The sequence below is a fragment of the Phocoena sinus genome, chromosome 19 (genome assembly GCF_008692025.1).
Source record: "Phocoena sinus isolate mPhoSin1 chromosome 19, mPhoSin1.pri, whole genome shotgun sequence".
Lineage (NCBI taxonomy): Eukaryota > Metazoa > Chordata > Mammalia > Artiodactyla > Phocoenidae > Phocoena > Phocoena sinus.
The window spans coordinates 6,161,573-6,174,532 of NC_045781.1; the positions used below are offsets into that span (position 1 = coordinate 6,161,573).

The window sequence follows — 12,960 nt, forward strand, 5'->3', positions numbered from 1 at the left end:
TTGTCCCCTTCGCCTCGTCCCTATTCCTCACGTTTACCTCTCACACCAGCCTCTCCTGCTCCTCCCATGTCCCCCACAGGGGCTCCTATTTCCTTCCCTTCCTAGCCTCGCTCTCACTCAGTTTTCCTTGTATCTTCTTTCCATTGGCTTTTTACTCCTGACTCTCTCCTCCGCCGTCTACCCCCGCTCCCCGCCTCTCTCCCGGCGCTGCCCTTCCTACCACCCTGTCCTTGTGCCCTCCCTTCCCTGGCGTGAGGGGCCAACCGCCCCCTCAGCCCTCACCGCATGCCTCGTCTCCGTCTCTCATGGTCTCTTTCTCCCACACCTGCTCCCATACACCTGGGGTTTGCAGCGTCTCCCCTCCCCGCTCTCCCTGCCCCCGTCCCCCGTCCCTGTCCCGTCCTTGCTCGACTCCCACAGCTGGGGAGGCCCGTGCGGTAACCAACGTGGGCGGGACGGCTGCGTCCCCGCGCTGGTGGTATTTTTATCCTGTCTCGGAACAGACGGTCCTGTGATTAATGTTTCACAGCTTACGGAATTCATTTCATGTTCTGCCAGGTCCTGGGACCATCAGCTGCACGTTTCTGCCGCCTGCAGCTCATCGTTAACTGGGACACGGGGACACTGTCCCGTGACTTAGCGCGTTATCACTCGAGAGGGGGCAAACCTTCCCTTCCCTCCTCTCTGTCTCCCTCAGTTTCTCCCTCTCTCCCCGCTTCTCCTTTCTGAGCCCCACTCCTTCTCTCCCCCCTTCTCCTTTCTGAGCCCCATTCACTCTCTTCCCCCTTCTCCTTTCTGAGCCCCATTCCTTCTCTCCCCCTTCTCCTTTCTGAGCCCCATTCCTTCTCTCCCCCCTTCTCCTTTCTGAGCCCCATTCACTCTCTTCCCCCTTCTCCTTTCTGAGCCCCACTCCTTCTCTCCCCCTTCTCCTTTCTGAGCCCCACTCCTTCTCTCTCCCCTTCTCCTTTCTGAGCCCCACTCCTTCTCTCTCCCCTTCTCCTTTCTGAGCCCCACCCCTTCTCTCCCCCTTCTCCTGAGCCCCATTCCTTCTCTCCCCCCTTCTCCTTTCTGAGCCCCACTCCTTCTCTCCCCCCTTCTCCTTTCTGAGCCCCACTCCTTCTCTCCCCCCTTCTCCTTTCTGAGCCCCACTCCTTCTCTCCCCCCTTCTCCTTTCTGAGCCCCACTCCTCTCCCCCCTTCTCCTTTCTGAGCCCCACTCCTTCTCTCCCCCCTTCTCCTTTCTGAGCCCCATTCACTCTCTTCCCCCTTCTCCTGAGCCCCACTCCTCTCCCCCCTTCTCCTTTCTGAGCCCCACTCCTTCTCTCCCCCATTCTCCTTTCTGAGCCCCATTCCTTCTCTCCCCCTTCTCCTTTCTGAGCCCCACTCCTTCTCTCCCCCTCCTCCTTTCTGAGCCCCACTCCTTCTCTCCCCCCTTCTCCTTTCTGAGCCCCATTCCTTCTCTCCCCCTTTCTCCTTTCTGAGCCCCATTCCTTCTCTCCCCCTTCTCCTTTCTGAGCCCCATTCCTTCTCTCCCCCATTCTCCTTTCTGAGCCCCATTCCTTCTCTCCCCACTTCTCCTTTCTGAGCCCCACTCCTTCTCTCCCCCATTCTCCTTTCTGAGCCCCACTCCTTCTCTCCCCCATTCTCCTTTCTGAGCCCCATTCCCTCTCTCCCCACTACTCCTTTCTGAGCCCCACTCTTTCTCTCCCCCATTCTCCTTTCTGAGCCCCATTCCCTCTCTCCTCACTTCTCCTTTCTGAGCCCCACTCCTTCTCTCCCCCATTCTCCTTTCTGAGCCCCACTCCTTCTCTCCCTCTTTATTCACCTGGCTCTTTCCTGTCACACCTCTGGCTTTGTTCTGTTTTCCCTGCTGTCACTCTCTTCCTCCCTCAGTCACCAAATGCCCTCGGGATGGCCGCCCGGGTGTCGAGGAGGGAGACTGTCCTCCGTGGGCCTGGCTGGGGTCTGAAGAGCCACCGCCCACCCCTCCCGGTGCCTCCTGGCCTCGCGCTGCAGCCTAGTCTCGCCTTACTTTCCACTTTTCTCATTTCCTCCGTGTTCCCGGTCCCTTCTAGCCACCGCGTGCCTCCCCGCTGGCCTCCCTCCATCCTCTCCTCAGCCTGGACCTCCCCCCCTCCGCCCCTCCCCTTGGCCTCCAAGAGTGTGTGTGTGTGTGTGACACTGGCAGGACGCCTCTCTCTCCCTTTTCCTCCTCCTCTCTCCCCCCTCCCTCCATCCTTTTCTCTCTCCTTTCCTCCTCTCCCACTCTCTCTGCCTCTCTTTCTGTCTCTCTCCGTGCCGTCTCTCACACCCGTTCTCTCTCTTACACACATATATACACACACTCACTCATTCTCTTCTCATCTTCTTTTTACCGTATCTCCTCCATCCTTTTCTCTCTTCCTCGGTCTCTCCTCCCCTCCCTCTCGGGTCTCCCTGAATCTCTCCCTCTCTCCCCCCCACCCCGGCTCTCTGGGAACCTCCCCAGGGCTCACACCCCTTCTCTCTCCGCTTGTCTCCCGGCTCGTCCCCTCCCTCTCGGGTCTCTCTCCTGAGCGGTTCTCTCCCCCCTTCGCCCCATCTCTTCTCTCCTCCAGCCTCCCTGTCTCCCTCTTTTCTTTCTCCCGCTCCTGTGTCTCTTGGCTTTCTCTCCTCTCCTGTCTCCCTTCTACTTTCTCTATCTTGCTTCTCCTCTGCCTCTTTCCTTTTTTCCACTTGCTCCCTTCATCCTCCCCGCTCCAGTTCGCCCCTTTTCTCTCTTTCAAAACCACTTGCCTCTTCCTCTCCTGCTTCCCCCACTCTGGTCTCAATGCCCCCTCCCCCCTCTCCTGCTTTCCCCCCCCTCTGGTCTCAATGCCCCTCCCCCCTCTCCTGCTTTTTCCCCCCCCCCCCCGTCTCAATGCCCCCTCCCCCCTCTCCTGCTCCCCCCCTCTGGTCTCGATGCCCCTCCCCCCTCTCCTGCTCCCCCCCTCTGGTCTCAATGCCCCTCCCCCCTCCTGCTCCCCATCCTCAGGTCTCAATGCCCCTCACCCCTCTCCTGCTTCCCCCCCCTCTGGTCTCAATGCCCCTCCCCCCTCTCCTGCTTCCCCCCCCTCTGGTCTCAATGCCCCTCACCCCTCTCCTGCTTCCCCCTACTCTTGTCTCAATGCCCCTCACCCCTCTCCTGCTTCCCCCCCCTCCCCCGGCCTCAATGCCCCTCCCCCCTCTCCTGCTTCCCCCCCTCTGGTCTCAATGCCCCTCCCCCCTCTCCTGCTCCGCCCCCCCCCCCCCCCCGCCTCAATGCCCCTCCCCCCTCTCCTGCTTCCCCCCCTCTGGTCTCAATGCCCCTCCCCCCTCTTCCCTCCGTTTCCTCTTCTGTCTGCTCATCCTCCCGCTCCTCCCCTCTGTGCTCCTGGCCGCCCCGCCTCTTCTCTCCCCTCTCTCTGTTCCTTTCCTCTTTCTTCCTCCTCCTTTCTCTCTCCGACCCTCTCCCTCCCCGTCCCCTCCCCATCCCTCCCCAGCTCTCTTCCCACCTGTTTTCCTTGTTTCTCCCTCTCTGCCCCCTTCTCTCGGGGCCTCCCTGTCTCTGCTCCTCCCACTTCTCTGCCTGTCCTCCCCTCTGAGTGGCCCCCTCTCCCCTCCTCACATCCGTCTCTTCTCTCTCCTCTCCTCGCTGAATCTCTCCTTCCCCTCATCCCTCCTCTTTCTCACTCTACAGTTTCTTTCTCTAGCCCCTCGCACCTTCTTTCAGTCTCTCTCCTTCTTTCCTTTGTCTCCTCTCCCAATCTGTCTTCTCATCTCCTCTCTCGTCTCTGGAGGCCCCTGCCCTGCCCTGCCCAGCGCCCCCTCCCCCACGCGTCCTCGCCCTGAGGGCTCCAGGGGCTCCTCTCTCCCTTTCCCTCTCCTGCCCTTGTGGCTCTGAGGTTTCCAAGTTCTGAGCAGATGGCTGAGTCAACCCAGGGAGCCCGGGGCCGGGCTGTCAGGCCTGAGTCCCCGAGGTGGAAGGGCCTTTGTGACACCCATTTTTCTCTCTCTTTCTGTCTGCCCGGGGCTCTGGACACTGCCTGGAGGGATCAAGTCTGCCCCAGGTGCGGGGAGGACGAAACGAGGCCGGGCTCAGAGGCAGGGAGCAAGCTGCCTAAAGACTCACAGCAAGTAAGTGGCAGGGCCAGGACAGGGTGGGCCGCCCTACAGCTGGCTGGGAATCTGCTGCTTCTTGACTCTCCGGCCTGAGCTTGCTGAGAAGGGGGCTGCTGCCTCTGCTCCGTTCCCCTTCCCAACCCTCCACCATGTTCTCTTCCTCAGGCAGCGTGAAGCACAGCGGCCGCTGGGAGGACCTCACACGACCCCACTTCACAGATGAGAAAATAGGCGCCTGGTGTTCCTGAGGACCAGCATCTGCTAAGACACAGACTTCATGGGAACCCCAACCTCCCAAAGGATCGACAGTGCCCCCTCTAGGGTCCTTCTCTCCGCTGAGACGGACCACATGGGTCAGCGTGATGCCTGACCTCCCCCGGTACCGCCCGAGAGGCATTCTCAGACTCGGTGTGATCTTCCATCACCACCTACTGGCAAAGGACAAAACTGCAACCAGCTCTAATAAACACTGGGAATGACCCCGACAAGAAAGGACAGTGCCAGGGGGTGGCAGAGGGGCTGCGGGAGAGGAGGGGGAGAATTTGCAAAATTCTGTAAAAATTAAAAACCTGACTCCTAACCAATACATAAACATCACAGTCGGCAAGCTTCTTGGTGTGCCAACTTAAATCTCCAGACTTCGAGGGTGTTTTCCAGTCATGCTACGGGCAGGTTCTCTCCTGCACTGCCATGGAAATGCACGTGTCGCTGCTCTGGGAAATGAAGGAGAGTGGGATTTGGTTTACACAATTTGCTAGGGAGCCTATTTCTAGGAACTGGGCCAAACTGAGTTTGTTTCCTCTGCAGTGACCTTGCTGAATGGAAGCTGGGTGCAAGCAAAGGTGAATGGTTCACAGCCCAAGAGGCCCCAGTCACTGGCCCTTGATCCTCACCTGGAGTCTCTCTGATGGGCTAAATAAAGAAACCTCTAGAACTGTTTCCAGAAGCTACCTGCTACAATGCACAATTTGGGGGTGGCAAAGATTCTTTAAAAATACTAAAATTAGGGCTTCCTTGGTGGCGCAGTGGTTGAGAGTCTGCCTGCCGATGCAGGGGACACGGGTCCGTGCCCCGGTCCGGGAAGATCCCACATGCTGTGGAGTGGCTGGGCCCGTGAGCCATGGCCGCTGAGCCTGCGCTCCACAACGGGAGAGGCCCGCGTACCGAAAAAAAAAAAAGAAAAGAAAAGAAACAGTGACTAAGCTCTCCAGGGATGGGCAAGAATTAGATGAGAAGTTTAATCAGAAGAGAGCCCCAGGGAGCCTGCACGAGCTCGGACACTGACGAGAATATGCCACAGGGTAACCCTGGTAGCTTGAGAGCAGTCAAAAAAAGTCTAAGAAAAAAAGAATGTGGGACTCCTCTCATGGTCCAGTGGCTAAGACTCCACGTTCCCAATGCAGGGGGCCTGGGTTCGATCCCTGGTCAGGGAACTAGATCCCACATGCCACAAATAAGAGCTCGAACGCCTCAACTACGCATCCCGCATGTGCAACTAAGACCCGGCACGGCCAAATAAATAATAAATAAATAAAAATAATGTAATCAGATTGACAAAGACCTCAAACCTCGAGCCACTAAAAAATATCAAAATGGGGGCTTCCCTGGTGGTGCAGTGGTTAAGAACCTGCCTGCCAATGCAGGGGACACGGGTTCAAGCCCTGGTCTGGCAAGATCCCACATGCCGCGGAGCAACTAAGCCCATGCGCCACAACTACTGAGCCTGCGATCTAGAGCCCGCGAGCCACAACTACTGAGCCCCTGTGCCACAACTACTGAAGCCCACACGCCTAGAGCCCATGCTCTGCAACAAGAGAGGCCACCGCAATGAGAAGCCCGCGCACCGCAATGATGAGTAGCCCCCACTCGCCGCAACTAGAGAAAGCCTGCGCGCGGCAACAAAGGCCCAATGCAGCCAAAAATAAAAATAAGATAAATAAAATTAATTAATTAAAAAAAATACCAAGGCAATGTGAGTCAGTGGGAGGCTTTGGGGCTCTCAGGCCACTTGTCACTGTGCAGAGGGGCGTGGCTGGCCCCCCAGGGGGTGGGCTCTGAGCTCCCACGGGGCTGCAGGGAAGAGGCGCAGCAGGATCAGGGTCCAGGAGCATCAGAGGACGGAGGTGGCACACGGAGGTCTCAGCAGTGTCAGCTAAATCACAAGAGGAATTCAAAAACACAAATGCTGCCATGGAGCACAGCACAAGAAGAGTTCTCAGAAAATCCCAATAGTGCTGCCACGCTCCACGGGCACGTGTGCATTTCGAGAGAAAGTCAGTTGGAGGAGAGCAGGCTGAATGAGCGCAACGTCCCTTTCTGGCGGCGCGCGAAGGACGAGGCCACTCTCTGGGCAAGGAAAGAACTGCAGAAGATACAGCGCACGAGGCAAGTGGCAAGCACGGGACAGTGTACAACCTCGAACGTGGTACTTTTGCTACGAGGAGGGGGAAAGAGCACACGTTCCTGTTTGTTGGTGTCCGCACAGACACTCCGGGAGGGAAAACAAATGGACTAAAATGATCAAGTGACCAGGGAGACAAGGCTCCACTGCACACCTTCCTCGGCCGTTTCCCCCGTTCACAAAACGTCTCTAATCTGCCTTGGTATTCTACTTCGAGTCACGAGTCTGCGGGAAGTCATTCAAACTCACACCACAGGCAGATCAGCGACAGACCCGCGACGTCGCGCTATTTATAACCACGTAAAGCAGGAGGCAAGCTGAACGTTGAACGTTTGGGGGACAGTTTAATAAACTGCTATACAGACACCGTGGAGCCTGACGCAGCTGTTACCATGACAACGGCGGCCATTTTTTGGTGTTTCTGAATAGCACACACAGTGACCAGGGGAACTCAGCAGTGCCGGTACATCCTGACCGCCTCTTAGCCAAGTCAACAGTTGCACTGGGTTGCTGCAAGTTGTAACTTTCCAAAATGTTTACCTATTTCAATATGTTGCCTTGTCAGTGTTTTTAAACAGACAAAAGGAGGAGGGGAGATAGATAGCAAGGACCCAGCAAAGTCCCAGGGAAGATACCCAGGCCAGGAAAGGGATTCTATTTACATCATCTGGCCCCTGACTCCACTAAACGTTTGTTTTGACTTTCAACATCACTTCTTCAAGCCCAGAAGCCTATGGAGGGCCTGGCATCCTGATGGCAGGAACTCTCAACTCCCACTAACAGCCGTGGGCAGATATAGGCCAAAACAGGGGACAGGGCTGCACGGAGGGATGGAAAAGGGGGCACCCGTGGCCAGCCCACCCCTGCTCTGTGCCAGCTCTGGGCTGCGAGGAGCCCCAGGGTGCCCTCAAGGGCAGACAGACAGGAGGCTGGTGTCCCAATCCAGTGTCAGACAAGTTAGGGGTATCATCTAACCTGGCCAGGCAGGGCGAGAAGACCACGACAAAGGCACAGCGGCTGGAGAGAACTAGGCATGTTCCCAAACTGCAGGCCTCAGGGGGTGGGGTGGGGGGAACCAGAAGTGAGGTCAGAGCTGGACCAGGAGCTTGGGCTCTATCCTGTGGCAAAGGGAAGCCTCTGGGGCTACAGCGGGGCCACAGGGGAGGGCGGGGTGCAGCAGGACCCAGAACCTGCCGCCCTTCCGCCACCAGTGACGCCAAGGCCCAGAGGGAAGGGATTCCTGGGGAGGGGGCGCTCTCCTACCCTCATGCGACGGGGAGACAGGAGGGGCCGGCAAATCCTTCCGTGATGACCAAGGACACGAGCACGCTGGGCAGGAAGGGCGTCCGCTGAGCGAAAGAGGACGGGGCACTCACGGACCCTGGGCCCCTCACCGGCCACCGCCTCCGCCGCCGCCGCCGCCCCCGCCCTGGCCCCCGGCGTCCGGTGCTCCCGACATCATGAGGAACAGGACCACGGGAATGATGTACATCCACTGTGAGCCAGACAGGATGGCAGAAGGACAGACGGACAAACGGGGAGACAGAGAGAAGAGAGGGGAGAATAAGCAGTGTCCGGCCCAGGGTGGGGAAGGCGGGGGCCAACGTGAGGGGAGGCAGTGAGGGAAGGGGGCCCAGGTCCCCTACTCCACTACGGGTTGGGGAAGGGCTGGCGGGGTGCAGGGACGGGGGAGGCGGGAGGGGGCTCGGTCCTCACTCAGGCCTCGTGCGGTGGCGGTGCAAGCCCGGGGGCAGCAGGACGCAGGGCTGTGAGCAACACGGCCCCCCCCAGGATGAGGTGCCACTGAGGAGGGAGGGGGCGCAGGTCAGGGCCAGTGGCGGCTGTGGCGTCCCGCGGCCATCAGGGAGGGCAGAGCCAGGGGTGGGCGAGCTCTCAGCCTCTCTGGGCCTCAGTTTCCCCGCAGCTCGGCAGTTAGGCTCTCCTGACATCAGGAGCTCCCGGCACACTAACCAAGGCCCCACGCACACGGCGCTCAGCGCAGTCAGGCTCGGCATCCTCCCACCCGAGGCCCCGAGGGCCCAGCCACACTGGCTTCCACTGTCACCTGCCCTTGCCTGGGGTGGGACCACCTCCTCCAGCCCCAGCACCCCCAGCGCCCAGGGCCCTGGGCCTCAAGAGCTGCTCTAGCAGCACAGGCTCACCCTCAGCTGCCAGCTCCCAGCCTCCCGGGCACCTCCCGGCACAGCCCCTCCACCCACCCCCCCGGCCTGGCTGGCGGAGCCCACCCGCTCCCTCCTTTCCAAACCTCCCTGTTCCTTCGAGGTCTCTGCCGTGTGCCCCCCACACCCCAGCCTCACAGCCTGCTTCAGGCCTCATCCTCTCCCCCAGACCTTGGTCCCAGCCTCCTCCAAGGTCGGACCCCGCCCCTCCCTTGACCACACCCTCCTCAGTGCGCTCCCTCCCAACAGGCAAGCCTGACACTGCCTGTGCTTTGTGTGCTCCAGCGCAGCACCCAAGGGGCTGTCCCCAGTCCCCCTCACTGCCCAGCTCCGGGCCGGCCACTTGCTGAGACCGGATGCCCCGTGAGCACCGCCACAAGCCGACGCCGGCAGGCCAGGGTGCGGGGCTCCAATCCTCACCCCTCTGTCCAGGCCTTGGCTCAAGCCAGGGGCCAGGAGGACGCGCACAGACACGCCGGAGGAGCCAAGCAGGCCCTCCACACTGGAGGCCCAGCGGAGGGCCGTGGGCGAGGGGAGCAGGGCAGGGGGGCTCAGGATGGGAGAGGGGAGCCGCTGGGGAAGGGGCCGGGGGCGGGCAGAACCCCACTCACATATTTCGCGAAAAAGGACTTCTGCTCCTGGGGGTTCTTGGCCTTCTGGGCCTGCTCCATCTCCAAGCGCTCGATGAAGGCTGCTGTCTCGGGCCTGTGGGTGGGGGTAGAAGGAGGAGAGGGGATGAGGGGCCGGGAGACCCCGCGGCACCCTGGAAGGGTGGGGGAGGGGCAGGGCCAGAGTGAGAGGCAGCGGAAGGCCGGTCCAGCGGGGACAGGGCTGGCTCTGCCCACCGCCCCGCACCCGTACTCACCCTGGCGCCGGGACCGGCGGCTGCAGCTGCACTGAGGTGTTGAACAGCTCCAGGTCCACGTCCTCCACCTCGTGGCCCCGGCAGCCCCCAGGGTATGTCACCACAGACACCCCCACCACGTTGCCGGCCACGTCCACGTGCAGGGTCAGCTGGTCCGAGAGGTGCGACTCTACCAGGGAGCACTGGGGGAGGAGAGGAGGGGGGTGAGAGGAGGGAGGCCAGCAGGGGCTGCTGCCCAGGCCTCGCTGACACCAGCCACCCCCCTCAAGCCTCCTTCCCCACCCCACAGGGCGCCCAAAGCATCTTTCAAAGCCCTCCATGGCCCCCTGCCAACCTCCAGCAGAAGCAACGGCCTCCCCAGGGCCCACCAACTGGATTGTCCCCCTCCCGCCCAGGAGACCCTTGAGGGCAAGGCGAGGTCCTTAAATGCTGGAGCGCCAAAGGGTAGAACCCAGGCTAGAGCGGGTGGGAAAAGCAAGGACGGGGGCTGACCTCATCACCGACTCACCGCGGGGACAAAGGAGGAGACGTAGCCACCAGATTCTGGGCCGTCAGGGGCCCCAGGCCGCCGTGGAATCCGGACACGGTACAGGCCGTTCAGCGCCGCCACATCCTGCAGGGCAGAGAGGGGAGGGTGGCAGTGAGAGGGACAGTGCCCAGCCCCCACCCGGTCTGGACACCCACTGGGCCCACAACCAGGAAGGCCCTTCCCCAGTCTCGCCCAGCCTGCACTCCCCACTCCCTGGCCCGGCCAAGCCCAAGACTCCTCCCACTGGGTGCCCCACCCGGGGGGAGACCACCACGAGGAGAACAGAGGCCAGCCCAGCGACAGAGTAAGTCCCGAGGACACTTCCCGCAGGTCTGGGTCCAGCCCCACACCCGACCTCCCCGGTTATATGAGCGGCTAGTTCTCACTGTGGGCGACTGTGACAGGAATCACGTGGGCACCACGCAGGAAGGCTGGCCAGGGCGGGCCTCAGCCTGATCTCTCCCACAGCGCTGGCACCCATGGGCCCGCAGCCGCCCAGAATAAAGCCTGCGTCCCCAGCTTCCCTTGCAGCTCCAACTGGTCAAAGGGACGGAGTGGAAACGGATTGTGGCAGCTTTCTCGAGCTTTCCCCCAAAGCCGGCTGTTCCCTCTGGCCCTCCTTCTTCCCCTCCTCTACCTTGCTGCCTGGAACCTCCCCGCCGCCCCCGCCAGCCCCACAGCATCCCTAGGGAGGACCCAGGCGGACCTGGAGGAGGCCACAAAGCAGGGCCACAGGAGAGGTAACGTTCTCCTGCTTAACCATGGCTGCCGTGGGAATCCCTTTCTCCTCACAAGCAAATCTTGCACTAAGTGTGAAGCACCTTGGCTGAATCTAGCGGAGCAAGAGGAGCCGACTGTATGAAAACCGCGGGGAAGAGAGTGCTGCGCAGAGGAAAAGAGCTCACGCGGAGGCCCCGGAGTACGCGTGTTTGTGCTCTGAGGCACGTGCCCCCAGCCCCAGCAAAGCGGGGGGTCCCGTCCTCACCCGGAGCTGGCCCCGCTCCTCCTCACTGAGCTGCCGCTGCGACAAAGACAAGGTGCCATCTTGCTGGTTCCAGAGCAGCGAGCCCCGCTTCCGGAAGTGGGCACTTTCATCTGTGCGGGAGCCTGGACGTCAGCCCTCGCAGTGACCAGGTTGCTTTCCCATCCCGAGCCCCCATCTTCCCACCTAAAAACTGGGGACAGCCCCACGTGTCTCTGAAGCCCTGCCTCTTCCTTGCCAGGTGACCCAGAGTCGCTCACGTGACTTAAGTGGGCCTCAGTTTCCCCAGCTATGGAACACAGGGGCTGCAGAGCTCGGGAGCTCCCAACCACCGGGCTTTCTTGGGCAGGTGCCAGGGTCTGACTGGGGAGGTCTGCAGAGGGTCCGAGCTTCAGTGTTTAAAACAGGTGCCCCCAGAGCTTGGGGCCTCAGACTCGGTTATGAGCCCCTGGGCCACACTGACATCTATGCTCTGGGAGTCTGGATGCCTGCCTGAAATGTGGCAGTTTAAGCTGGGCTTTAGAGAATGTCCCACCTCTACCATTCACTTGTAAAAGGACCTTGTCTGGTATCCCTCTGCGCCTCAGTTTCCTCTTCTGGAAAATGGGGTTATCCCTAACACCTATTTTGGGTGACTATTCTGAGGATGTCTGAGTTAATATAGATGTTTGAGTTAATACATCTAACCACTAGGGAAGGGCATGGGGCAATTGGTCAAAGTCTGCTCTGAGGTTATTACTGCCATACCGACCTTTCTGAAACTGGCATTTATCTTACAGGTATGGGAGTCTTCAAAGACAGAGCTTCTGTTCGCCGCCGCCCCCCACCTCCCCAGTGTAATGCAAACACACTCCCAAGTGCAAAGCTGTAAGTGAATGGATGGCGTGTCTCACGCTGAGTGGCACCCGAGTTCCTGACACAGGTCACTGGGTAAGCGTCCGGGTCAGGACGTTGCTGGACTCACCGATCTCAAATGAGTGCTCCAGCAGCAGCCCCACGGCGCCGCAGCCCTCACCCTCTCGACTTTCCGCCCCCGCCTGCAGGTGACAGAGAGGGCCCCAGGTAAGGACCATCAGAGCCCTCAGTTAGGCAGGACCCGCGGACCCCAGGACAGACAGACCCGCAGGCTGCGGCAGGAGCCTTATTTCCATACCCATATCCAAACACTGACGCTTGCCCACTATTCCACCGGGAACCGCCCATTTCATGAAAATTCATGATCTGGACGGGCCAGAGACAACCAGAGCCTGCAAAATAGCGGAACCTCGTTTCCAAGGCAACTATCTCCAGGTCACTTTCACACCTAGCATCATAATTATTCATGAGTTAAAAGGCATCCTTCCCAAGCTAATATCCACGTGACCTCGTTTTCATCTTCACAGCCCCAGTAGCCACGATGCCGCCCGAGTTCCACCCCTCTCAAGCACATTCAAGATTCCATGCCTGCCTTTTCTCCAACTCTCCACATCTCTCCTAACTCTCTACGCCCTCAAGCCTGCGCTACCTCGTTCCAGATTTTAATCCGCGAGCTCAAGATCCCGCCCTCCTCATGCATATTCGGGAGGCGGAACTCCTCCGAGAGCCCCCCCCCCCCCGCCTCTTTAATTTTAGCCACCCCGACGTCTGATTTGCCAAGATTCCACCCGGGCCACACCTCCTCAAACATATTCATGACTGACGATCCCTAGCGTCCGAATGTTAAGGAAGTTCTTGCCCCAACCTTCTCTTTCGGTGCAGCCTCGTTTTCACCGCACCCAACGCCCAGGTGCCAAAGTCCCATCCCAAAATGGGATTAGGGGGCTTCCCTGGTGGCGCAGTGGTTGAGAGTCCGCCTGCCGCTGCAGGAGACACGGGTTCGTGCCCCGGTCCGCGAGGATCCCACATG

General features: G+C 60.1%; 1 protein-coding gene across 4 annotated transcripts in view; it reads right to left on the reverse strand.

The window, feature by feature from the left end:
* Window positions 1–12,960, reverse strand: part of EMC10 (ER membrane protein complex subunit 10) — a 41,573-nt gene that overhangs the window by 27,985 nt on the left and 628 nt on the right. Inside the window, exons 2-8 of one of the 4 annotated variants that reach the window (XM_032612900.1) lie at window positions 12,040–12,112; window positions 11,079–11,188; window positions 10,073–10,177; window positions 9,565–9,746; window positions 9,311–9,404; window positions 8,236–8,322; window positions 7,880–8,014 (exon numbers count right to left, since the gene is read on the reverse strand). In XM_032612900.1, coding sequence (XP_032468791.1) covers window positions 8,236–8,322; window positions 9,311–9,404; window positions 9,565–9,746; window positions 10,073–10,177; window positions 11,079–11,188; window positions 12,040–12,112 — 651 coding nt within the window. In that variant the 3' untranslated portion in view covers window positions 7,880–8,014. Of the gene's footprint in view, window positions 1–6,837; window positions 8,015–8,235; window positions 8,323–9,310; window positions 9,405–9,564; window positions 9,747–10,072; window positions 10,178–11,078; window positions 11,189–12,039; window positions 12,113–12,960 lie in introns of those variants that run through there. The other 3 variants (XM_032612901.1, XM_032612899.1, XM_032612903.1) reach the window with 3 other exon arrangements.